The 26,551-nt window shown below is 50.5% G+C and overlaps 1 protein-coding gene across 1 annotated transcript in view; it reads right to left on the reverse strand.

The window, feature by feature from the left end:
* Positions 1-25,832, reverse strand: part of LOC112551404 (collagen alpha-1(VII) chain-like) — a gene marked incomplete at its 3' end in the record, with an annotated part of 93,856 nt that extends 68,024 nt beyond the window's left edge. Inside the window, exons 1-13 of the mRNA XM_025212351.1 lie at positions 25,757-25,832; positions 18,263-18,443; positions 17,038-17,197; positions 15,819-15,912; positions 13,969-14,142; positions 13,401-13,561; positions 12,126-12,255; positions 10,014-10,130; positions 8,732-8,887; positions 7,453-7,569; positions 3,927-4,073; positions 2,388-2,507; positions 648-806 (exon numbers count right to left, since the gene is read on the reverse strand). Coding sequence (XP_025068136.1) covers positions 648-806; positions 2,388-2,507; positions 3,927-4,073; positions 7,453-7,569; positions 8,732-8,887; positions 10,014-10,130; positions 12,126-12,255; positions 13,401-13,561; positions 13,969-14,142; positions 15,819-15,912; positions 17,038-17,197; positions 18,263-18,443; positions 25,757-25,832 — 1,792 coding nt within the window. The remainder of the gene's footprint in view (positions 1-647; positions 807-2,387; positions 2,508-3,926; positions 4,074-7,452; positions 7,570-8,731; positions 8,888-10,013; positions 10,131-12,125; positions 12,256-13,400; positions 13,562-13,968; positions 14,143-15,818; positions 15,913-17,037; positions 17,198-18,262; positions 18,444-25,756) is intronic.
* Positions 25,833-26,551: the final 719 nt, after the last annotated feature.

The following is a 26,551-nucleotide window of genomic DNA, read 5'->3' on the forward strand; positions in this document are numbered from 1 at the left end:
CATAGAAAATGAGGGCTTGAAGGGACCTCAGGAGGTCTCATCTAGTCCAACCTCCCACTCAAAACAGGACCATCCCCAACTAGGTCATATGAGCCAAAGTTTTGAGTTCAAAACCTCCAAGGATGGAGACTCCACCACCTCTCTGGGTAGCCTGTTTCACCTAGTGAGAAAGTTTTTCCTAATAGCTAACCTAAACTTCCCTTACTACAACTTGAGACCATTGCTCCTCTTGAACCTTGGATCAGTGCCATAGCTACCTGCTTTATATTCTGGCTGTGGACGTCAGACAGGACTGCCCAAACCTCAGCCCTGATACTGTGGTTTGTTAGCCATGTCTTTTCTCAGTTTCTGTAGTATGGCACTACCCTGTGTTGCCAAGTTCTACTCCAGCAAGAACTGCATTTCAGCAGTCGATGGACACAGCAGTCGATGGACAGATCAGATTGTTTTGGAATGAGAGATGTTGACTGTAAATCAAATGGTTTCCAACCACTACTGATTAGGCTATATACACCTTCCCTATTAAAACCCAAAGATTTTGTCTCAGGTGCTTTTTGTTGCTCTGGTTACTGCCAGTTCTCACAGGAGCCATCAATTCCTGGGCAGGGACGGGGGCCACGTCCCTTCAGCAGTGCTTACGTACTCACATGTTCTGGCTGAAGTTGTGATCCCAGGTCCCTCCACTGAACCAAAGAGCACGTAGAGGGAGATGACATACTCCGTGTCATGGGCCAGGCTTCGGAGCTGGTAGGCTGTGACGGAGCTGTTCACAACCGTCTGTCGCAGTCGGTCTCGACCAAAGAATTCTGTTGGAGGGAAGAGCCAAAAGGGAGGAGGAGTCAATGGCTTGTGGGTGGGGACAATGGGGGGAACCAGTGAGTCTTGTCTCCCACCTGTGAAGTGGCCTTGATAGTTCATTTGTGTCTCCTTTGAGGAAGTGGCCTCCGTAGAAACATCACAGAAAACTTCTACATGGTGAGGGTTTTGTAAGGAATTCCAAGAAGCAGAAGAATTAAACACCCCAGGAAGTGCTGATTAGGGGCACCTGTACACACCACGGGTTTTAATCCTCATTAAGTTAAATAAGTTTATAAAATTTAAACTTATTTATTTTGGAGCATCGCTCAGTGTTTGCACGCACTAGGTTTTCGAATGAATTAAGCCCGGTCTCCAGCCAGTACCACAGAAGAGCAGGACAGTTCGGTGCTGCCCCCCCGCAATCTGGCACCCTCCATCCTGTGCTCCATGCCCCATGCCCTGTGCCCTGTGCCCGTGCCCATGCCCATGCCACAGGGAGCTGGCAAACTGAACAAGAAAAAAAAAAGCAGAAGCAATTCGAAAGTGAAAGCAATTCAAAGGGGTGAACTATAAAAAGTCACAGCCATCTAGTGGACAAAGAGGCTCATTACACGTCTTTGAGCGCCTTTGTGTTTGCACGCATTGAATCCATGAAAACAATGCTTTAATTCCTAGTGAGCCAAACTAAACTACTTCTGAGGAGTTTTACTTTAATGCACCAGAAAGACTTAAAGTGTCCAGAAATCCTGCTCATGCAAACAGTCACACAACTGCAACGCTAGAAAGGGCAAAAAAACGTGGTGTGTACAAAGGCCCTAGAAGGGCTTGACCACAAACCCCAGCTTTCCAAACTCAACCAGTTTCTACCAACACCGCCCCACCCCCAAGTGGACAGGACTGCTTTGAGGCAGATGGAGCCAGGGCTGCCACTAACTTGCAGCATGTACAGCCTCTACATGGGAAAAGCCACTGATCAGAAGCATGTGGGCTATGCCTCTGCTCAAGTTGGCCCTGTTCTCAGCACCTGCATGCCTGTTTTTGGTAGGGGGACAGGGCTGGAAAAGGCTAAGGTGGGACTTCTGTGCCCCTCATATGCCCTGCCCCACTCACCACTCCTGTATAAGTTAGTTCAGCCTCTGGGATACTCTAATTTATTCTCTGCTTCTCTCAGGCTCTTTTGGATCCTGAGAAACAATGGAAAGGCCGAGCGCAGCACACTCTGACCTCATCTCTGGTACTGGGCACTGACTCTAATGTGGATACAGAAACCTGGCACAAGCCCACCCTGGCTGGAGAGAGGCCTCTTATATAGGGGCCAGTTGTAAGACACCCATTTAAAGGGGCCATATTTGGTACCAAGGCAGAATCCCATGGTTCTTTAAGTAAAACCAGAGTGAGGCCAAGAGCTTGCAAGGTAAGAGTGCCTGGTGTCAATGCAATGCTCAGGGGATGTGAGCATATCAGCAGTGCCCTGGCTCTATGTGCTTGCAATGTTAGCTCTCATGCTGCAGTGGTGCTGGGAGACCGGTGGGGCAGGGGGGAGTTGTATGAGACATAGATTAGATTATCTCTACATTTGTGTCTCTCACCTGGAGTTGGACCCCAAGCCACTCGGTACCCACTGGCTCCCGTGACTGCATCCCAGGAGACCCGGGCGCTGCTGATCGTTATATCGGCCACTTTCAGAGCCTGGACAGAACTTGATGGCACTGTGAGAGACAGATCCAGGCAACGTCAGGCAACAAGCCCAAGGCACCACCAGAGGAAAGCCTCCCACTGACTTCACGGGGCTGCGTGTCACGCCCCAAGCGACGCACAAACAGCTGCAATGCACCAGGCGGTTGCATGCATGAGATGAGAGGGGGAAAGCCACACCTGGGGGATATTGGTTATGAGATGACTGTGACTGACCAGGACAAAGAGGAGCACAGGCAAACCTGGACTCAGGTTTGTGTAGAAGACAACAGGACACTAAACAACCGCAATACAATCAACCACGAGTCCCATCAACTCCAAACTGTCTCATGGTGTGCTGTTAATTCAGAAGCATCCTAGGACTCCTATAAGTCTTTGCCATCCACATCTCCACTTGCCATCCATATTGAATTAAAATCAATGCACTTCAGTGCGTGGAGCAATTACCTCTGAGGTGCAGTGTCTTTAAGCTGTATTGCATTTCCAGTCGTGTAAATTAAAAAATGCACAGTGCACATTATTCAGCGGTGATTGCTAGCGTATGATTGCCTTCAGGTCATTTGGATTGCAATGCACCAACATGGGAGGGTGGTTCATACACAATAGTATGGGTACGAACAGTAGTGAACAGGCCATTTCTTGGGAGACCGGGTTATCTCACAACCACCCTGGGGTAGGTCCCAATAAATGTGGTTGTGCTCGGCCGTTCTCCTGCTTTCAGGTTTCACGCCAACAAGCAGTGCCCTGATAGTCACTCCCACGGATCTCACAAAAGACAGCGACTAACATCATGCCAGTTTTTTTCTGATGGAAACTGAGGCTTGGGGAGGTGAAGTGACTTGTGGGAGACTACAAATGAGTCAGATTTCCTGGGTTCTTGCTCCCACCGTGATCTAAGGTAGGGAGTGCCAGGATCATGCTGGCTTCCTTCAGCAGACACTTGCTCTCCATCCCAAGTTATTCTGCTATGGGTCACACCAGCTCTACTCATCCTCCCTCCCTCCCATACCCCAATCCTTCTGGATCCCCCATCACCCTTCCTTTCAGCTAGATATGACATGTTGGACTTCTCTACCCCATCTCCGTGCCACACGTGGCAATGAAACCATGAGCCAGGCCTCATCTGCCCTCTCTTGACCCACACATGCCAAATCCCGGAAAGGAGGGACTTCGCACGACTGTGAGCATGTTGCAGTAGGAAGGCCTGCAGCATTATTCAGAACAGCATTATCATTCAGAACAGCACAGGGGCCTTCACTCAAGGCCACTAAGAGGTGGCTATATCACCCCTTTGCAACGTGTTGGTGTAAGCATTCAAGGATACCGCCTGGCATAGCCTGGAGACCGTGTAGGCAAACCTTCCTCCATCTGCTCCCCTCCGCTCATTCTTCTAAGCTCATCCCCTTCTCACTTGTCTGCTCTGGGGTACTTACAGGTAGTTGCCTTTCTGCTCACCACAGGCCCCTCGATGTCCCCGAAGACGGGGTTGATGGTGACGGTGTATTCTGTGCCAGGCTGCAGCCCCTGGATCATGTAGTAGGTGTAAGTGGCATCCAGGTTCACATTATGGACACTGCCCTCTGAAGGGAAAAGAGAGAGGGGGTGGAGTATATGGGAGTCAAGCTTTAGGAGCGGTGATGAGGGTCCCTCCTCCATGTTTATGGCCCCTAAAATACAGCAGAACGTCACCCCCCCACCTGAATGGCATACGCTGGTGGTCATCCATATTACACCAACCTGAGCGTGCGATCAGGTAAACCCACAAAGGGTGAGCGTAGAAGAAGGATGTGCTTGTGACTGAGGTACTGGGTTGGGACCCAGGAGATCTGCCGCAGGCTCTCTGTGGGACTGGAGGTCTCTCTCTCGCCTCAGTCCCACCCTTGCAAAATGGGGGAATAGTCTTTCTTTGCTCCGTTTGCCTATGTAGGTTGTAAGATCTGCTGGGAAGGGACTCTATTTACGGGGCCTAGCCCAACAGGCATGGTCTGGCCATGAGATGGGATGGTAAATACCAGCAATGGTACATGACAGCTTGATAGACCTACTCTGGTCTACCCTGCTGGTCTACATAAACTCCCCGTGGGTCTTTGAGACATTAGAGCAGGGCTTCTCAACCTTTTGAGACTGAAGGCACAAGGCTCACAGCACTCCCTGTTGAGAATCACTGTGCTGCAAAGACCAACCCGGTACAACCAGACTAGATTAGCTAACTAAATACAAGGGTCTGGATGACTTTGATGAGCACAGTTGCAACCATAAAGGGGAAAACGATTCAGCGTGTCTAGGGGGCTGCCTATGTGCTAAGCACTGTTCAACATGTAATAAGCCCCGCAGCTCCCAAGGTTAAGTGCAAGAGCAGGGGAGAAACAGAAGTGCTTAGAGACGAAGCAATTTCCCCACGGTCACCGAGGGACAGCAAGTGGCAGAGCCGGGATTAAGAAGCCGCCACCCTAAGACTTCGGACCAGCGTTCATTCTGCTAGGAGAGGTGGGATCTTGTACCATCCCAGGGAAGATCTGGGCTTTGCTCCTAGTCCGGGGATTTTCTTCCCCTGGACTGATGAGGAGGTAAAATGCTTAGCGCCTGCTGGAAGATGGGGTTCGTTCAGGTGATCGGAAAGGGTCCCAGTGGGAGGGGAGCGCTGTCAATGGGCTCCTGTCTCATCTCATTTTGCTGGCACGATGGTTCCCATGGCATGAAGCTCTGGAAGGATCTTGGGCAGGACAAGAAGGGGTCAGCCGTTACTTCAGGGAGTAAGAAAAAAGCACACGCCGCTCTCTCCTAAGCATCCCCAGAGTGACAAGATATGTGATCCCACAGGGAGCCAGCCGGTCATGCCTGGAAGGAGGAAGCCAAGCAGGGCCTTGCCCATCCCGGTTCCTGGAGGGTCTCCCCCCTGCTGTGGATATAAAACCAAGGGCTGCTATTTTTCTGTCCATCACTGGGGGGTGCCACATCCCCATTTTCCATGCAGCTAGCTCTACACGCTCCCTTCCCCCCTCCCAACCCTCCTCCATCCACATTCTCGCCACATCCGCAGCTAATTTATTTTTATCTATTCTCCGTCTTGGAACACAGAAAAGAAAAATCAGCCCTGTCCTGGGAGACGCACTGGCTGGGGAGAACATTTCAGGGTAGAAGCAGAGGGGATCGTGCCTCTGAAACCCTCCTACGAGTAGGGTGGGGGGCTGATCTCGAGGTGTCATGCCCAGTCATGTTCATCATGGGGAGGGGGGTGTTTCTGACCCATGCCAGAAAATGCCCCCGGTCCTTTCTGGGAGGCTGCTACCAACTTGTGAGTCCGGGCAACTAGGGGGCTTTCCAATGTATTGCTATTACTTGAACAGACAGGTTGCACAAACACCCCCCCTTTAGCTAGCAATACTATTGAGGACCTGCAACACCTGGGTGAGCAGTTCTGACTCTCTCCAGCAGAGAGCAATGGTGATACACACACATCTCATTAGTCGCATACACACATGCACATGCATGCAAGTGCATGCAAACACACACATGCACATGCATGTACGTGCATGCATGCACACATGCACATGCATGCACATGCACACACACACATACAGACACAGGTCCTTATAAGATTTCCCCCCATGCTACAAAGAAGTGGGGAGCAATAGTGTTGCCAGCAGCGTGGCATTGGCCGTGACCTGGCAGAGCCTCTTCAGAGCGGCCATTCGGGGCGGTACCACAAGAAGGGAAGACTGCAGACGCACAAACAGAAACAGCTCCATGTCACCCTGACCACTGCATCTGCAGTCTGCATAATTTCGACACAGCTCATCTAATGCCTCAATAGAAATTGAACCCTGGAGTGCAGAGGCTAAAGGAGAAACTACAGTAATCCTCCCATCAGCACCTTTTTGGGGGTTTTTTTTTTGCTGCCTCTTCTCTTCTAGGTGAGGTGATTAAAAATTAAGCAACAGCCCATTGGGTAGGAACACAGCAGATGTGAAAGCAAATGATGAGTAGTATTACTAGTTGCATTGCAGTTGGCCCCAGAAATACGAGTCACCGATCTGTGCCCGGTTGCACAAGGTGCTGTACAAATACAGAGAAAAAGAGACAGTCCCTATACCACACCAATGACAAAAAGCAACAGCTCACCCCTTATCCAGCCAAATGATATGGGAGCCAAACAGGAGGACTGGATAAGCACCTGGGGTTTGGGCTGCTTGTTTCTATTTTGGAAGATCCACCCATGTCTAGCTTATTGTAATGAACCCCAAAAGCACCTTCCTCTCTGAGATACTACAGTGTTCTCTAGCTGTTCCTAAATTACACGCACACTGCCTAAGTTGGCTATTATCTGTATTGTACATGCTGGGCACGTCTACAAGTTCATTAATGTGCCTTAATTACTGTGCATTTAGTTTAGTACTTGTTTAATGAAATACTAACTAAATGCACAGCAACTAGAGTTATTGTGCAGGAGTGTCGGCATGCAGGTTTTCTGTGACTCTTATGCACATTAGCCTCATAACACTGCGCAGTAGGTTTCTAACCGCCATGCTACTGCGCAGTGTTGTTAGGCTAATGCGTCTCATGTAGACGCGCCGGCTAAGAAGCTCGAGGGCAGGGGAGGAGACCTTACTCAGGGTCACACAGGGAGTTTGTGACAGCGCCGGGTTCCATTTCTGTATCCTGTATTTTTAGCATGAAAAAAAATCTTGCCTTCATCTCAAACAGGGAATAATCCAATGCCTCCCCCCGGAAAGCCCCATGGGGCAGGGAAAGGATCCTTCCTGTAATTCAGGTCAGGTTTGGCTGGTTTAGGGGATCAGGGGATGGAACAGAGACATTGCCGGAGGCTAGTAGAGGAAGCGGAGCCCTGTTAGGAGCAACAAGGACAAAAGCAAGCGGCAAGGGGAACGTAGGGTGCAAGTCACTGACAGATCACCATGAATAAAACTCCCACCCTGCCTCTGTGTCCTGATGCTGTACCTGTGGACACCCAAGTGAGCCTGTAACCAGAAGCCCCTCGGACCGGCATCCACCTGGCCTGGAGGGTGTTGGTGGTTTCATTCTGCACCAAGACGCTTCTCGTAGGCAGGAACCTCACTGGAAGATTACAAGGGGACAAACCTCTTAGCAAAGTGCCTTTGCAGCCCATGCACCCAGTGACTTTCCAGGCACTGCTGGCTGCCTTTCATTGACTCCAGCATGTCAATCAGTGAAGGGGGAAGATTTCTAAACATCCCATCGTAGCCTTCCAGCCTTAATGCAGCAAATAAAAGGCAGTTGTCTACCCATCACCCTCAGCCAGAGAGGCAACAAAGCAAACTAAAGCTGTCACCACCACTATCTCTGGCCTGTGCCAGTCTGGTTGGAGTCATGTTGAATGAAGACAAAATGCAAGGTGGGAGTGGAGAGGAGCCAGGTGCTGACAGATCCAGGCCCCAGTGTGGGGAGAGGGTGGACTGCAGGGATGGTGAAGTCTTCTTGACCTAGCAGGGGAGGTCAAGCGGTAGCGTGCACAGCTGCCCTCTCCCGGACCCGTGTTGACAGGATTTACACCACGGCTGCTGGTATGAGGCTGGATCTAGCAAGCAGTGAGGATCTCCACCTGCATGATCCTATCTGCTGAGATGGGCACTGATGGTGAGACTGGAGCTGATGCCTTCTTCTGCAGCCTCAAGAAGAGGCCAACCCTGGAGGCCAAGGAGGGGATGCAATGGCCTTCAATGGCATAGCCAAAACCTGTGGAGCTGATGCCTGCTTCTGCAGCCTCAAGAAGAGGCCAACCCTGAAGGCCAAGGAGGGGATGCAACCTTCGGGACAACTTGGTTTTCATATTTAAGCTCCTAATGGTGCCTTCCATTGCTTGCACACAGCAAGAACAGAGTTTTCTGTACCTCCACCTGATGACATAGGTCAGAGCAGAGGCTGCAATCCCCAGTGGTGAGAGTGTGCAGGTAAAGGGATGCGGGAGTGAGAGTGACAGCAGGTCTGAGCAAAATCTGAATGTTTGGATGAGCATAGGCAAGAGTCTATCAGTGTGGAAATGAGCTTGCATTGGCTCTGGGTAAGCAGGTGTGAACATGGAAGTGAGCAGGTATGAGGCCTGGATAAGGCATGAGAACATGTGTGAATATGCGAATGAGCATGCATGAGTCTTGGGTACAGCACACGGCCAGGTATGAATATGCAAATAAGAGTTTGCATATCTCATAAATGCAAATGAGAGTAGGCATAACACTACCTAAGAAGCCAAACCTCTTACATGTTCTTGCTGTCACAGACGCCGGTTGGCTCGGGCCCTCTGGATACATGGCGTAGATGCTGACAGTGTATTCTTTATCCTCTTGCAGGTCGGGAAGCACATGAGATGTGACATCTGCCTCCAGAATCTGCTCATAGGTCATCCCAGGCATGTTTGCTGTGGGGACCAAAAGCAACGGGGACACCAGGATGAGGGAGCCACACGGCATATTTACCAGGCCAGTATAGGACCTGGGCACAGGAGACAATTTCAGCCTATGGGCCAACTATGATTTAGCGACCGCTCAGCCAAAAACGAGAGCCCCACCTCAGGAAACCCATCCTGTTGTGCCCAGGGAGATATGTAGCTCCCCCAGCCATTCAAGGGGCAGCTTGGTGCTTTCCTGCCAAGTCGGAAACCAGCTCCTTGAGAGGAGAAGACCCCACATGAACCATGGACAGATGCACTGCCGTTAAGGTGAAGTAAGGAGGACCCAGCCATCTCAATAGCTTACCAATTGGGGCACTTGGCCCAGGGGTGGGATGGATAGGCCAGTCCCTACACAGCCTGTGGGGTTTGAACTCTCATCTCCAACTTGACCATCCACCCAGGGGTTCAGCAGGACTGAGGGTCCCTTCCCCTCTTTCCATGAGGATGGGCCACTGGGCAGCTGAGAATGAAGGAGTCAAGCGCCACTTCCCAAGCGTATGCCCTAACCACTAGGCCACTTGGCAAAGCACAGGAGAGCCCTTCTCTTCCCCATTGCATGATCTCAGCTTCATACAATTGCTCAGCACAGTTTTCCTCCATCTAAGAAACCGTGGGCTTCTCCCAAGTGCATGCACACCCCAGCTACAACTGGACCACAGCAGAGCGTAGGTGGGGAGTCATCCTGGACCAATTCTGAGCACGTGCTGCAAGCAAGGACAAGTCTCCCTGGGGATCGTTTCTGGCTGAAATGAAGGCACTTCATGAACTGAGACACCTTCAGTGTTTTGGTGATGGCTGAGCCGTAACATGGATCGCACTTGGGAACACAGGCATATGTTCCACTTGGATGTCTCAAAAGTAGAAGAAGTCCTACTTCCACCTGGAGAGCCCAGATGAATTAGATGACACCCATGCAACCTCATCCCAGAAGGTTGCTGACAACCCATTGCCATTCCCCCTGCAGCGCAAAGCACTCGCTTGGCCTTAGCGGACAGAAGTGGCCAGACTCAGCTTCCCAAACAGCTCTGCAAGACCAACCAGTTGCATGACGAGCCATGAAGTGGACCTGAAAGCCCAGGAGACCTCCACTTACGTCTGGGAATGTAGATCTTGTAGCCTTCCAGCCTCCCCAGGGGAGCCGTCCAAGCCACCTTGAGGCTGAAGAGGCCTTCTTCAATGACCCGGAAATTAGTCACTGGAGGCACAGGTGCTTGAAGATACAAACACAACCCTGAGGTTAATGGGCAGCACTGCTTCCATGAATCGCAGCAAAGACACAAAGCAGAGAAATGCCCTGGATCTCCAAAGATAAGAAGACAATCAGGTGAGTACACCTTGAAGGAGCTGATTCCCGACCCTCCCTTCCATACCCCGGGAGGATGCTTGGTTCTGCTCTTCGGGTCTGTCACCTCTTGCATGCTCATTTGCAAAACTGGGCATTGAACAGCAACTGCGCCGAAACTGCCCACAATGCACCCCTGCTTCGAATGGCGCAGAGAGCTCTGGGAAACATACCTAGCTTCTCATTATCTTTGCCCTCCTGCAGAAGGCACAGTGCATTTGAATGTAAAACTGGCTTTGTTATCAGGAACTTCATGTGCAGCTGTACAGATCTTGCAGGACCGCGGCATTTCTGGTAGCCCCTTGGGTTTGTAATAGTGCATTGGGTATGTTAGACTGAGGATCACTCTTAAATTCTTCTTTCCGTTCTCTGGTTTTCTTACCAAGGTGCAAAGGAGAACAATCTCCCTTCTGGGGTAAGTCTCCATTCAACCTCTTTCTAAAGGAACCATGAAAGCAAAGAACGGGGTGCCAGGCCCTCTTTTTCCAAGCAGGATAAAGCGTGCCCATCTCTCCTGTTTTCCATCCCCAGCTCTGCTCCTTCTTATCCCACCCGCCCTGCCACATGGACTTCACGTGCTACACTACACTGAAGACCGAGCAAAATCACGAAGTGAACATGAAGACATGCAATGGGGAAAACCTTGAGCAAAGAGAAGCCCAGTGTGAACCAATCAGCCACAACACCTAGATGTCAAGCGTCTTCCCCAGGCTTAATGCCAGGGTTAAGAAGAGATGAGATCCCACAACCTCGCTCCTACCGCAATAACCTCCCATCTCATTCTTAGCAAGCATGGATGAATTTGCCTTATTGAAACTCGTTCTTCATTAAGCCTGGCTGGGATCTTCCCTTTAACAGACAATTAGGTATCGCTCCGAAAGGAACGGTTCTTGTTGGAGCCTGTTGGGCAAGCAGATGAGGTGCTTCCTGCAAGACAGAGGAGCTGAATGTGTGCAGCTCCTTTGCACATCTGCGGCTCAGAAACATCTGTTTCAAGACACGTTCCATCCAGCAAAACCAGACCCCACGGAAACAGTGGCATCAGTACCGAATGGACTGAATTTAGCCCCCTTGGGAGGTTTTCAAGAAGAAGCGAGATAAGCACTGGACAGGGATAGCTTAGGAGTAACTATCTGCTTCTGTGCAAGATTGTGCTGGAGGTCTCTTCTAACCTTATGACTGTGTCTGATGTTGGGAATGTGGTTCAAAAAGACAGAGTGCAACGTAACAGCAGAGGGACTCTACATGACTCAATATAGCAGGGAGACAATCCCGATAAAGCAGTGGAAAACGTCTTAACGAGAGTAAAATGGGAGTTAGACGTGTAAAAAGCAGCCACTATCCTGCCAGTCTGATGATGCCAAGCAGGGATCAGCCGATTGTGAGTGGATTCCCCATGCTGCACGGGGACCACGCGGATGGCACTTCCTGACAACAGGCGCTTACTCTGTTGGGTTTGTGTATAGGGCAGTATAAGGTCTATGAGTCACTTAAATAGAGCATATGGGGAACAGACAGCCATGCATAGGCCTATCTGTTCCCATCACGGGGATGGATTTCTTCCTTGCAGGGATATGTGGAGCTCAGCAGAATAATGCCTTGAAATAACCAAGTTTCTATTCCCACAAACTCTTCTGCATACACCCAGCCCTGAGCCCTCCTAGGACCCATCATACAGAGCTTTGTAAAATCCCTGCACTCACCTGTTTTCAGGCCCTCAAACCAGATACCACCAGTGCTTTGGTCATTAAACCAAGCGATATCAGACCCTTCTGATGCTACATGCAGCATCCCTCCGCCAGCTCCTTTACACCCCAATACATAAATGCAAAATAAGGGAGACATATCCAAGGACAGACTCACTCGTCTTCCCTTTGACAGTCATCGACTCCCTGGGGGCATCTGGGTAGATGGCCTGGACTGTGAAGAAATACTTGGTGTTGGGCTTCAGGTCTGGCACCAGCACGGTGTTCTTGTCACTGTCCACGACCAGCTGGGAAAGAGGAGAGAGGGGCTTAGCTGGGCGCTGTTGGGCAAGGTCTCTCGAAAAGGATGCTGGCTCTGGTGAGCAATGAGTCAGGGCCCAGTGGGGCAGATGCAGTCCCAGGTCCCAGCTGGATGAAACTGGGCACATCAGGCTGTTGTCCATCAGAGAGAGGCCCCCCATGCTGGCTATCCAAGCTCACATCAGACAGCAGTGAGCTACACAACACGGCGAAGGGAACTGGGAGGGTTTTGCTAGGAAGTCAGCAAGACAGTGAATCCCTTGGACAGTAGGATATGTCCTCAGCTGCTCTGGGCAAAGATCAGGAATTTCTCCTTCAGCTCCCCATATCTGGTCTTTTGCTATCCAGAAGCACGTGGTGGCACCTTTAAGGCTAATGTGCTATCCACCTCTCTGCTCATCACAATTAGGGGTATAAAGGGTTTCAACAGATCTGTCTAGCTTGGTCTTTGGTAGAGCTGCTCACATCCCAAGGATTAAAATAGCATGGAGGGGAGGGAGACAGTCTCTGAGACTAGCCCAAGGAAATCCAAGGGGGCAAAAGACTTAATCCTCAAACCCTGCTAAATCCAAGAGGAACCCTTCCATTTACTTCTATGGGCCTGAGACCGAGTGCCTAGTGAAAAGCAAGAGGCTGCTACTGGGAAAGGGATCACTTTGGCCATGGTTTTTCCCATGTTTTCTTCAGATTGTAAATGTGATGGCAGAGGCTATAAAGGGCAGCTGGCATAGAAACGTGCTCTCTGGCCTGCGCAGCAAAGAGAGTTTAAGTGGTTTGCCCAAGGTGAGCTGGGTTGTCTGTGGCAGAGACCAGTCTCAAACATCAGCATGCCTTATCCCTGAGGGCCCGTGAGGCTTGGGCAGATATTTGACCTTGCTTTCCCTAGATCTGGGCCTTCCAGATTAGTCATGGGCAGGAAACCTAGCTTGTCTAGTTCAGAGATCTGCACAGGATACCAGCAGAAGTTCAGATGTTTGCCTGGGCCTCGCTCCAGAGTCTAAGCCAGTGGCAATTGGAAGTGCTTGGCACCTCTGAAAACCACGACAAATGCCCCATATAGACAAAAGTCATCGGGTTGGTGTCAGGGGGAGGAAGGGGAGCGAGTCTCTGCGCAGGGTGAGTGCAGCCCTACCTGCCGCTGGTCCTCAGGAGCAGGCTGCCCAGCAGCTGAGAGCAAACGCTGGAGGACGAGGTACTCCGACACCTTCCCCATGGCAGGAGTCCAGGTCAGCCTCAACGAGCTGTGACCTTGCTCCGTGACCAGCAGATCCCGAGGGCCGACAATCTTCTCAGCTAAAAGCAGGCAGGGAAAGAAAAACTGCCTGACATGCCAGGTGATGAGTAGGGCCAGACAGTCAGCACCAGCCAGACCCTTTATGAGCCAAAGTGCCATTTTGGTTTCACAGGTGGCCTTGCCAGGAAAGCATGACCAAGGCAAGCCGGTTCCTATGTAGGCTAGAAGGATCTGGACTCTGCCTTTGTGCCTGGATCCAAAGATTTCCTCCTCTCCTCATGGAGACATCCTAGGGCACTTGTGCACGTTACAGAGAACGGAAGAGAGGGCAAAACCCAATAGGTTTCTACAGGCATTTACAAAAGGACCACAGAAATTATCCTAAAAACCTGCACAAATTAACAGAGCAAGGGTGCCTTCCACTCTCGTCTGATTCAAGCAAAGGCATGGGGGAGCCCAGACTCACCATTCACAGTCATCTTGGCCGGCCGTGGGGGCTCCGAGGCAGTGAAGCACAGCCTGCGGGAGAGTTTGGGGGACAGGTTATGGAGCAGGTGGAAATCCTCCGCATAAAGCACGTGTTCCTCCGTGGGCTCTGAAGCTATTTTCTTCAGCTCGTTCTTATTGGCGTTCTTAATTCCTAAGCATGCAGGGAAAGAAAGCAGATCTCAGTCTCCACTAATTAACACTCCCACTCCCATGCAGAGCACGGGGACACTGTGACCCAACTAGAATAGCAATGTCTGACCCACAAGAGGATTTAGGATTGTGAAAAGGTGGGTGCAGATAGTGTGGTGCATCATCCCATATAACACAACACATTGTTCTTAAGTTAAAGGAAAACTAGAAGCTTTTAGGGGCCTGGTATTACTCAGTAGAAGATCAAAGCAAAAACAAATATAGCTTTATTAGGATGTGCTCTCATTTGCGAAATTCTATGTAAAGTTTAAAAAAAATGCAGCAGACTCAGTAAAAACAGCCAAAATATATCATTTCATTAGTCCTGCAGTCATTAGAGTTAAATGTGCTTGTCTTATTCAGAGTCATATAATAAAATCTAGCCTTCTTGAGCATCTTGACAGAGCATCCTGCACTCCATTGCCAGTTATTTCCACACCCGGGTTAAAGTTCACCTGAGTTAATGTCACCAGGCTTGAGAGAAGTTTTTTAGCGGGAGCTAAAAACCAGTTGTCTGCAGGGGTGTGAAACGGAAAAGACACATTACCAGGAATGGCTACCAGCAGCATTGCAAAAGAAAGGATAGTTTGAATAGTGGAACATCGAGGCCATTAAAACAGAGAGAGGGTCATTAACACCTATGGAGTGGAGAGAGATTAGCAAGAATCAGTGAGATGACAATGAGCCATGAAGTCAGGTGACTCACCCACTGCTGCCTGAATAGAAATGCCACTTCCCCTTCCAGGCAGTTGGTTTGAAGGTTGGGTGGAGCAGGAATCAAAGCAGGGTGCAAATGCACCACTGCACCCCCCTGCATCTGCCCCTTCTGACCCCCTTTTGTATTGCCCGGGGGTAAATGAAACATCCCTTTTCACCCCAGCAGTGAGGGCTTTTCAGTCCTCACTAAGGTCCCCTCCAAAATGAGCTGAAAAGGGACAGAGAACCATGCTGGGTATTCAGCAGCGTATTGGTATTACCTGGCGCAGTCTGGACTGCAAATAATTGAATTTCTGTGTGCGTAATTGAAACTGAAAGATTAAGATTTTTTTTAAAGTTCCTTCAGGTTGACCTGGACCAAAAATGCTGTTTCCTAACCAAAAAAGAGCCTTTGGGAAATTGAAAAAAAAAAGGTTTGGTTTTGGGGTCAAACTGAATGTTTTGCCCAACTTCAAACCAAGGGGTTGATTTGCTTTGGGAGGAGAGTGAAACTTTTTACATTTTTAAGATTAATTTTAGCCCATTTGGTTGCAAACCATCATTTGCAAATGAAAAATCACTTTGAGAAGGCAAGTGCAAAATGGCTTGGCTTTTGGGGACGCTTTCCTTCTTTTTTTTTTTTTAGAGAGAAATTATATGCTGGTGTTGACCTTTGACCTGAGTTAACAAATAGGTCTGCTCACCCCGATTGCATTTTTAAACACTATTCATCAAAAAAACCCAAACAACTCACCCTGCTCTAATGCAGACCTCACAGCTCTCCTCTCCTCAATGCTTCTGCAGGATTTGGTAGCATGCATGCAGTACAGAGCGGCACATATTCTACGCTATATTCCAATACTCACTGGTGAACAGCCTGTTTTGTACATGTGATTATCTTCTGGTGAGGCGCAAAGAGGTCTTCATCACTACCATACGTACCCACAGCAAACACTGTAACTCCCGCGTCCTGCAGTGCTACAGCTGCATCTTCAACAGAATCGGCAGAGTCCCCGTCGGTTATTAAAATAACTATCTGCAAAGCAGCAGAGTTACAGCCAGATAACAAGGTGTTGAACATGAGCAATTTGCAGCGTGTACCAGGAGTGACTGACACGCTCTGCTGGCTGATGATCCTTAGAGAGTGTGATTAGGAAGGAACCGGGCTGACAGCCCTGGAAAGCAGAGGTGGTTTCCTTATCCGCAGAACAGGTATCAGAGGCAGGTGAGCTCTTCCTGCCCCATGCACCTTCTGCTCCAGAGGGAAGGGAGCTCTGACCCAGGAGAGAGAACGGTTTCAACTCAACGATCCCATGCATAACAGAAGTACTAAGAAGCCTGGGATTCCAGCTGCACCAAAGACACCAAACACTTGGCCATCGGCATCATCCAACTGAGCCATCAGATAGGAACAACGTCCATCCATGGCCAGACTGGAGATGATGGCCAAAGTCAGCAACTCTTTATCCTACAAGTCCTTCCTCTGGGTAGGACCCCCCCAGGAGATTTTGAGTGTCTGCACGCTGACAAGATTGGACTAAAAAAGGAATATAAAAACCCCTTTCCTATCTATAGGGAGCATGTGGTAGTTTGGTTAGTGGAAGTGGATGGTCTAGGACTAACGTCAAAACAATAAGCCACAGAAACGAGAGCGCTGCTGCTATAAGGCAGGGCAGCAATGGCACTCTCATCACCCCCGTGCCCTGCTGAGCTCTGTGCCCAAGACCAGGTACACACAATCCCGCAGTGGTGTCACCCACCCAGCAAGGCTTTTTGTCCCTCTCTAGTGCCAAATCCAGGCATACACATTGTCAATCTGCTATTGTCTTTGCATTTGGACATACAAACAAGTTACCCTGGGGCTAGAGGGGACAGGACTCTCCAGGCACTCCAGGTACTCGGTACCAGGAACCACAGGTACTGTGGTTCCTGACCGAGCGCATACCTTTACCCCATGGTAAATGAAAGTTAACCCACAGTAGTTTAATCCTCAGTGAAAGAGGGGTAGTTATCTACTAGGAATTAGCTTCCACTTACCACTAGGCCAAAGCACCAGCTCCCTGTTCCTTCAGCTCAGGCACCAAAGACTCCTGTATTTAGAGACGGAGGTCCTGGGTTGCCTCCATACTGATGACCAGGGGAGCCATTCTGCAGTTCTCACCTTTGCTGCATCGTCCCTCGACGCCGCTGGGTGGAACACCGTGCGGGCCACAAATGTCAGGGCATCCCCCATTTTCACATTTCCCCCTTTGAACAAGAGGTCCCGAACGGCCTCCAGCACCTCTTCAATGGTGGTGGAATCTGCCAACTCGATCCCCATCCTGGGAGTGGTAAACGAGGGGATTGTGAATGAGAGGTTGAATTGTCATTATCCCGGTGAAACACAGCAGGGATTGGGCCATGCAGCTTCTCCCACTTCTGAAAGTGAAGTGGGCTCCAGGTCAGTGAAAGAACCTCACACCCTAATGCACCTGCCCTTTGTGCTGCCCTTCATGTACCAGTGACAGGGTGCCAACCAGCTGCCTAGTCCTCAAGTGGAGCCCGTCTAGGAAGCAATCTGCAAATGACTTGTCTCTCCATCCATGCTTGGCTCGTACTATGAAAGAAGTGGAGATGGGAAGTGGAGTACAGAAGGGTGGGACCCTGAGAACAGGTAGTGATGGTGGACTTCCCAACCTTGTTTCTGCAGTGCCCGAGCACCCAGATGCAGCAAGGGGTGATCTGGGGGGAGCCATGAGCTCAGACCCTGAGGGTCAGCAGAGCTTGTGGGAGCAAGCTGGTCAGCTGCTGGGGTAGAGGATGAGCAGGTATGGGCTTGTGATGGACATGCCTTCAGGGCTATCTACAAGCCATTCTGCTCGCACAAGGATACCACCATACCTAGGTGCTGCTAAGGCTGCCAGGACTCTGGCATTTGATGGGATCTTTTACTCCCATCCCCAGCATTTCCAAAGGCCTCTTTCCTTGTTAAACTGCAGTGGGCCTTTCAGTGGATTATGAACCATGCTGATGAGCCCCTGGCTTCAGACACAGGCAGAGGTGAAAGCTTTAGAGCAGCGATTCTCCACCAGGGGGTCACAGAGTCCTTTTAAGGGTGATGCACGGTGCCGCACAATATCAGCACTGGGAGGTGTGCAAACACCTACACATGATCCACAAGATAAATGCAAAGATTTCAAATCACAGTCCAGGGTGTCAAAAATCCTCTGGCCTGTTGTGGTCTTTCTGATGCTTTGCAACAGAAGCATGGCCCTGGTATTTTTCTGTATTCACAAACGAGAGCTGTCATTCCCGAAATCTATTGAGGGGCCCCTGAGTCTCAAAAAGGTTGCGACCCGATGCTCTAGAGACTCTGCATGCCAGCAGGGGATGAAGGTTCAACCCACCTTGGCTTCTCACCATAAAGTGTCACGCCCAGCCGAATGCCCGCCTTCCCCAGCACCACGTTCGCGAAGGTCCGGATGACGCTGTCGATGAAGTCTTGGATTGCTCGGAAGTCCTTGTTCCCAAGGGTCTGGGATCCTCCAATGAGGAACAAAATATCTGCCACCTCTGCTGTCCCACACACTACAGGAAGAGGGACAAACATGGGTGAGGTCCACTCTGTAGAGCTTAAGACAGAATCATAGAAATTATAGAAAATGAGGGTTGGAAAGGAGCTCGGGAGGTCACATCTAGTCCAGCCCCCTGCTCCAAGCAGGACCAGCCCCAACTACATCATCAGTCATAGGGTCATAGAAAACGAGGGTGGGAAGGGACCTCAGGAGGACCCATCTAGTCCAACCCCCTGCTCAAAGCAGGACCAGCCGCAACCACATCATCCCAGCCAAGGCTTTGTCTACCTGGGTCTTAAAAACCTCCAAGGATGGAGCTGCCACCACCTTTCTGGGTAGCCTGTTCCAGTGCTTCCCCACCCTCCTACTGAGAAAGTTTTTCCTAATATCCAAACTAAACCTCCTTTGTTGCAACTTGTGCCAGGGTGTGTGTATAACCCCCCAGTGCAACACCAGTGTGGAGCCCTGATGACACCACAGCTGCAGGATGAAGGGATGCAAGGCTTCCTCAGTACATAACCGTATTGCGCCCATGACCGTAGCAGGGCAGTGCTACCACCCCACTTCTACAGAAACAGATACATGGACAGAATAAGGCACAGATCCCCAAAGGCACTCAGGCTCCTAATTCCACTGAGATCAGCAGGAGAAAAGCATCTTGATCCCTCTGGGAGTGGGCACGCTTGCCAGACATGGTAGCCATGCCACTAAATGACTTGCCGAGGGGTCACGAAGGAAGCCTGTAGCAGAGCAGGGAACCGAACCTAGAGCTACAGCCCGAGCTTCTAGCCTAGCACTGCATCCTCCTTCCTCTCTATCCCGCCTGCCCTCAGTTAGACACACAAGCAAGCTCACTCGCAAACCTAATTGCCACCCCTTTCCTACTGGGGCAGTCAATGAGGTTATGCAGGTCCTGCACCTGCATTAGGAGGAGGAAAATGGGGCCCTGGGGTTCTCTGGTGAGCATAATTTGGCTCAGCCCATAAATCACTGCCCACACCCCGAGCACAGGCATCATTCTTCATGCCACATCTCTATTGCATTAGAGGCCTGTGCACAGCAGGCAGGGAGAGGTGCTACATGGGAGATGCACATTACATTGGTGGTTGATTGGATTCTGCAGACCCAGCTTCCGCCATTGGGAGCAATTTGGGTCCTGCCTCCAGGACCACAAGAAAGACAAGAGTGCTCAGTGCCGGGGGTCTGACAGGCAGGTGCAGATGCTGCGGCCGCTTCATTTGCCACTTCCTTCTGCTCTGCAATATGGAGAGAAGCCTGCTGCTATTGCACAGTGGGGGTTGGGGTATGTGTGACCCCCCTGCCTGGCTCCTGTAACAAATACTGGACATCCTAGCAAGAGATTCCCCCAGCACCAGCCCGGGGAGCACAGCCGGGGTACCCCATCTCCTGGCTCTTGCAGCTACTTGTAGAGCCATGTAAAGCATGTGAAAATTATAGCGTCCCCTGCCCCTGGGCTGCTCCAACTTGTGCTACAGATGTCACTGGCCCCTACAGCATAGATAGGTCGGTAGCCGTGTTGGTCTGAAGCCAAGCAGAAGGTGGGGGAGAGATGCACCTGAGAGACTAACTAAACCAGAGATGAATCAGTTTTCGTGACCCCAAGCTCAATTCATCAGATGCGGTGAAAGGATAAGCACAGAGCTGTCTATCCAATAGATAGCATGAGATGAATACAAAAAGATCGGGAAGGGAGAGAGGAGTGGGGGGCAAGGGGAGTAGACCTGGGGAGTAATAAACCCATAGGGGCAAAAAAGTCACAAAAGCTAGAGCATCCCAGAATTTGGGGGTAGCCTCGAAGCGGCTTCAAACCATCTCAACCCACCCGCTGTTTGTCTCCTTCTGGAGGGACGTGACCCAAAGAGCTAGCCTAGTTTCATTACCGGTGACAGGAAGAGCCTGTTCAGCATCTATTTCCTGGGGAGTTTCTCGATTGCGGGGGTTGAATTCACTCCATTTGACACTATCACATACTGTAAGCATGCACAAGTCTCTGGGACAGTCCTCCTGCACCGTCCCAGTGCCATCGGCTAGCTGGAGTCCCCGAGGATGCCAAGGTGGCTTTAAACACAGCACTCAGCAAGCCGCCAGGTCTTTCCTTGTAACCCTGGAGCCACCCCAGAAACAGCCAGGAGGAAGGCGACTGGAAAGACAGGAGCCTCATTCAATGAACATCACGGCCGTCTTTGCTTTCAAGCGCTAGTCAGACTGAATTTCATATTTCAGCAACCTGAAATAACTCTGTTTCCCAGACAGAAACCTGAAGACTGTCCCGGAGGGCTCAGATTCATTAACAAATCCAAACAGGGCTATTTTTTCCTCTATCATTTTAACACAGGGTGGGAAGAGATGCCCAGCATGGGCATGTTTCCCTCCGATGCATTAAATTCTTGACTTCTTATCACCGAGGTGCACATAAGCTGGATGGTGCTTCACATGGACTATGTAAAGGCTCCTTTTTTGTGCGGCGTCCTCACGAGTGTTGGACTGACGCACAAATGATTGGTTGCCCGGCTTGAGAGGCCTGGGCTGCATCCCTTGGTTTGTTCTTGTAGGGTTGGTTTGGTGTCAGAGGGTCACTCTTGAGGTCAGCGCCGCATATCTATACCCGACCAGCTACTCCTGGCATCGTTTTCCCACGCTAGTGGCTTGAATCCCTTGGCAAGGTGTGGGTCTGCTATTGCCCTCATGCTCACAGGCCTGGGTCCTTTAGAGGAAGCCATAGAGGCTTGAGCGTATAAGTGCTGAGATGCAAGGTGCCTGGTCCGGGAGTGTTGAAGAGTCCCAAAATACTGATTGGCCAAGAGATCATTAACTCACAGGATAGGGCAGGAGTATGATTATGAGCTGTATAAAACACCTCCACGCAAAGGACTGGTCCAAGGTGGGGGAGTCTGGAGCTTGCCTTGACTAGGAGGATGGATCCGGAGGACCCCAAGACCTCACCACCTGGTAGCGAGTATATCTATGTATTTCCTGCTAATGTCATTACTATTGGTAATGCTGTCTGGTTGCTAATAGCCGAATAAACCAGTGAACAGTTCAGAAGGACTTGCTTTGGCTTGTCTTGTGCTTCTCCAGGTATAAGAAAGCACCCCCAGAGTCATCCTGGGTGTAAAAGGAGCATCACTTTGCGGGTGAGCTGAGGGGACTGCGGTTGCTCACAAGGGCTTTGCCGTGTGACACAACTAACCACAGAGCAATCGCTGTCTTCCCACGCTGAACAAGGGACTTGAATAGAAGAAGGAAATAAAAGTCTTACACCTGAAGTGGTGCTGAAGAACGGTGCTTGATGCTTGAAAACTCATCCGACGGCCCTCTAAGCTATGCAGCTGGTCCAGTAAAAGCAACCAGAAGAAATCCTTGTTTCTATGAAGTTGTTTTGTCATTTTTCATCTCTGAAAGGCTTCCCAAGGCCCTGCCTTGCCCTGGTCCTTCTCCCCTCCCTTCCCAGTCCCAGCCTGACTTTCAGCTACAGATTCAACGTAGCAAAACCCATATTCTCAGGCTGGGTTGCTTCATTTATCTCTGCCATTTGGGATGCGCATTCAGGGATGTTGTTGGCAAAGCAAGTGGTAGGAGTTAAGTAGCCATATTGGTTTAGAGAAAAAAGCAATCAGGACTCGCGGGAGAGGCAATATCTTTTATTAGACCAACTAGATTTTCCAGCTCCTACTTATCCAGCTATCCTACTTTCCTGCTACTTATATGACATTGTGGAGCCAATTCTGCAACGATTCCTACTGTAATAAAATGGTGCTACTCACCGCAACGGGGAAAGGACTGCGCTCTTTCAGATCGCAATTCTGCTTGCTGCAAAACAACCGCTGATTGCTATTTGTGCTTTACCCGGGAAGGGTGCATCGAGCCTGACGGGAAATACAACACTGGGCTCAATGGCATGCAAACAACTAATCCTTTGGATCGTATCTCCTTGAGTTTTCAGGTCCTCAGGGCTAGGGACCAGCTTCCATGCAAGGCGAGACAGAAAAGGTCAGGCCTCTTCAGCCTGGAGAAGAGCCCGCTTGAAGCCAGGGTCTGGGAGAGAGCTAAGGTAGAGAAATCATGGGTTGTTTTTTTTCCTATGGCTCATTACACTAGCAATCGAAGCCACCCCAGGAAGTTATCAAGCAGCAGGTTTACAATAACTGTAAAGGAAGTGGGTTTTCATACAGTGTATAATTAAGATGTGGAACTCACTGCCACAAGACATGGTAAAAGCTGATTGTATAACCGGGTCCCAGAAGGAATCGGGCAAATAGGTGCATCCCTGGCTATTCATCACAGCAGGTAGGAATGTCACCTACAGCAGCTGGCAGGCAGTAGGATGCACCTCTGGAAACTGCAGCGATTAACACTGCCACTGCTCCCCCGCCACCAAAGTACTGCACCCTCGTGGATCCCCGTGGGCCAGATTCAGCCCAGGGGCCAAAGACTGAGCACCGCTGCTCTAAAGCATCCACTACCTGCCTGGCAGGGGCAGGATGCTGGGCTGGACGAAGCTTTGGTCTGAGCCAGTACAACAGCTCTTACGTTCTTCAGTTCTTTCCAGTACATCGGTTATTGGTATCATCCCAAGAGGATGGAAGTCTCTTATCTAGGAAGGCTCCGAAATCTCAGCCCTGGGAGAAAGCATCGTGCACTTAGCAAATCGAAGCACCAAGTGCGATGGTTACTCACTTCAACATAAAGAGCCTGCCCCGTGGAACAAGCAACTTCAGCCCTGATCTGACAAATAATGATGCACCTATTTAAAACCATGCCTACGCACGAGAGTTTGCCCCGGTGCAAATCCCAGCAGCTGGTTGGAGTGGACAATCTGCTCTCCCTTGGTAGGTGCCTGCAAGAGGCTCTATCCCACTGCCTCATCACTGGGTCTATACATCCCAGTGAAAGGACTATCCTGGGAAAAAACTGAAAAAAAGGTGTAAACACATGACAGAGATACAGAGGTCACTCATACTGGCATATAGTTACTCCTGAATAGCTCGGGGACAACTTGACTCCTGAATAGAGTGACTTAGGGTGGCGTAAAGCAGTGGACTGTTGGTCCACTCCACATTTACATCAGTATAAAGGTGTCCGGTGTCTGCCTCCTAAGACTGGGGTCTTCCTTATCCTCTGATCCTTCCTTCAAAAAAGGCCGAATTCATCCCTAACTTGCACCATGTATTCTTATTACTCAGTGCGCTGGGCAATGCTTGCCGTCCTAGCTAGCACGCACTTTGCATCCGGGCATACCCAATGATGCAAGGTGCACAGTAATGACGAATGAGCCCCCCTGAAGCCCTCTGCATGGAGCTGTGACGTCATCCTGCTCTCAACAGCGATCCAAAGGGCCTATGGAGCCTGTTTTGCGAGATGCTGAGTGAGGCATGCAGCACCTGGGTGGACAGAGCCTCAGATTGGCAAGGAAAAACCCAGGAGCTTTGAGCTGCCTTAGATCAGATGCCTGAAGCTGTCACGGAAAGCATGTGATGTTAAGCATATTTGGATTGGTACCTTCTGGAGCAAATCCCAACGCAGACAGCTATATTAATCACAGGGGGATATGATTTTATTTGAAATTTTCCATGCACCTCCGAAATTACCCTATTTCATCAATCACAGGTTTGCGCGAGACATCTGTAAACGTTGATTTATTGCACTGTTTAAGGCTCTGAATTAAATAGCATTATGGCCAAATATATTGGCTTAATTGACAGGCGGGAATTTAATCAAGTTAATTTTGTAGCCGATTCCAAAGCTTCTATTAACTCCTTGCTGATTTTACGGAGGGCTCCAGGCCCTTTCTTAATAGCCTCGGGCCCAATCCTGGCAGGTGGATCCCAGCAGGTGGATCCTGGCATCCCCAGAGAGCCCCACGGGAACCCTGTAGGACCTGGGATTAGCTGTTCCTTCCCTTCTCCCCAAGACAGCTTGCAAAAATAATGAAGATCCCACCAAGTAAATTTTAAAAATCCAATCGATCTCATGTGCGTTGATTGTTCCCCCCTATACTAGCAGGGTTTAAACACCAGAGCTTCATGCCCACAGCACTGCCAAAGAAATAACGCACCTGGCTTGCAGCAATAGTGGGCTGTTATCCACTGCTGGACAAGCCCCATTAGGGGAATGCAATGCAGGCTTCACTGGCGTGCTATGGGGAATCCCTGGATCTAATTTGTACTATGCGGGAGGGGAAGATGTGGAGCATCAGACCACGAGAGTCATGTCCCATTGCTCTGTTCTGGGCTGCTAGCAGCATATACCCTGGGGAATCGCAGCACCAAGTGCCTGCCGTGAGGGCTGGCAGAGCAATACCTGGACTGGGGAGCTTCAAATGGGGCCCAAGAGGGAGCAAACGTCCTCTGCAGAGCCTTAGCTAACCTACCTGGGGCACTACTGCAGCTTCCCCCTGGATTCCCTGCCCAGTGCCTCCCTCTGCACACCCCTTGCCCATCGGTGCTGAGAGCCAAGGGGAGATACGGCCAGCTTTGCTGCTGGAGAACAGCCCTGCTGAGCTGCTAGTCCAGGGCTGGGTGTCCTGGGGTGAGTGCAAAAAACAAGCAGATCAAAGCAGCCACCGCCTTTCCCAGACCTCAGCAGCGCCCAGCAGTGCCCCTCACCCTCCTCAACCAGAGCTCCTGGGCTTGCATTCTTCAGCCACTTTTAAATGCCATTTGTGTGGACCCAAACCAGCTGGGAGACACTGGAAACCATGGGTAAAGAAGAAGACGAGCCCTGGTGTTATTCTGGGCCTCCCAGATGACTCTGTGAGGTACTGAGAAAAGGCAGCAAGAAGTCAAGCCAAACCCCAAGGGCGTAGCACCACCAATGTCTCATTCACATGGAGGCGGATTTATCCCTAGAATTGGAGCTACAGATAAGACACACATGGGGGTAGGTTCCCCTGCGTCTGCCTAGTGCAAGGGCCAGTATCTGATCCTGGCCATTGGAGGGTCACTAAGTTAGATGGCCCTGAAGTTGGCTATTCCTATGGACCTCTTCCATTGCCAGTCAAACCCTACACAACAGGAGGGGTCTGAGCCTATCTCCCCCTTGTCGCTCCTGCTGGCCACTATCTCGACCAGCTTTTCACCCTCTTCTGTTCGAGCCATAGAGGCCCAAGGCTTTGACACTAGGGGCACCAGGTTGGCTCCTTATAGGTGACCTTGGGGTGTGTCTGCAGCCTCAGCCTATTTCAGCAACAGTTGCGGCAACCTGGAAAAGGCATTTCCTTCTCTGCATGCCTCCGCCGCGTGCAATGCATGAGCCCTTTGCTACCCTGCTTCTGATGCCGTTGGAAACTGCATGCTATCCACACACCTTCATGCACAGCCACGGTCCTGTACTGTGCCAGGAGGGCTGCTACAGTGAGTAGCTCAGCATATGACAATCTCATCTTCCCGTGGCTTCCTCTTCAGTAACCACCGTGATCGAGCGGTCCAAAACGATGTTGATCTGCAAGAGAGAAGCAGGGGTTGAGGCAAATTTAATGTTAGCGAGAGTGAGTGCAAAATCCTCACAGCCATAAGAGGCACAGCAGGGGCAATGAAAGCTTCTGGTACTCAGCCCAGCCACTGGGCCTCCATTTTAACCCAGCAAGGCCACCAAGGCAAGCCAACGTCTATGGCATCTTCACTCTTTAGCATCTGGATGCTGGTTCCCCCAGCAGAAGCCAAACAGGATCCATTTCATGTCCAAAGGGGTATGTTGGCATTGCAAAGGAAAGGGGTGCTGAGAATGGAAACTCTTGGGCAACCCTAAGGAGAGCCATTGCGGTAATAGGAAGGAAGGATCGCTGCAGTTTGAACAGGTAGACGCCGCAGTGACATTGCTGCTTACAGCAACTCTCTCAGCTTCTTATTAGTCTCATTTACAACTAACCTTTGGGGTCCCTAAATCTTGCTGCCTGAGAACTGCTAAAATGAGCCACTTAGTGGGCGGGCTGGGTGCTGCGGAGAAGCAGGCCTGGGAAACACGGGACACTGTCCACAGGCAGTTTGCAGAATCCCATAACAAATGCTGATTGCTCGTTAGGGCTGCAGCATCTTTCCTCTCAGTAGCAATAACTGCAACATAGACAGCATTGCCAGAAGGGATGTATTTGTTTTAATGGGC

This window comes from Alligator sinensis, unplaced genomic scaffold (assembly GCF_000455745.1).
Source record: "Alligator sinensis unplaced genomic scaffold, ASM45574v1 scaffold64_1, whole genome shotgun sequence".
Taxonomy (NCBI): domain Eukaryota; kingdom Metazoa; phylum Chordata; order Crocodylia; family Alligatoridae; genus Alligator; species Alligator sinensis.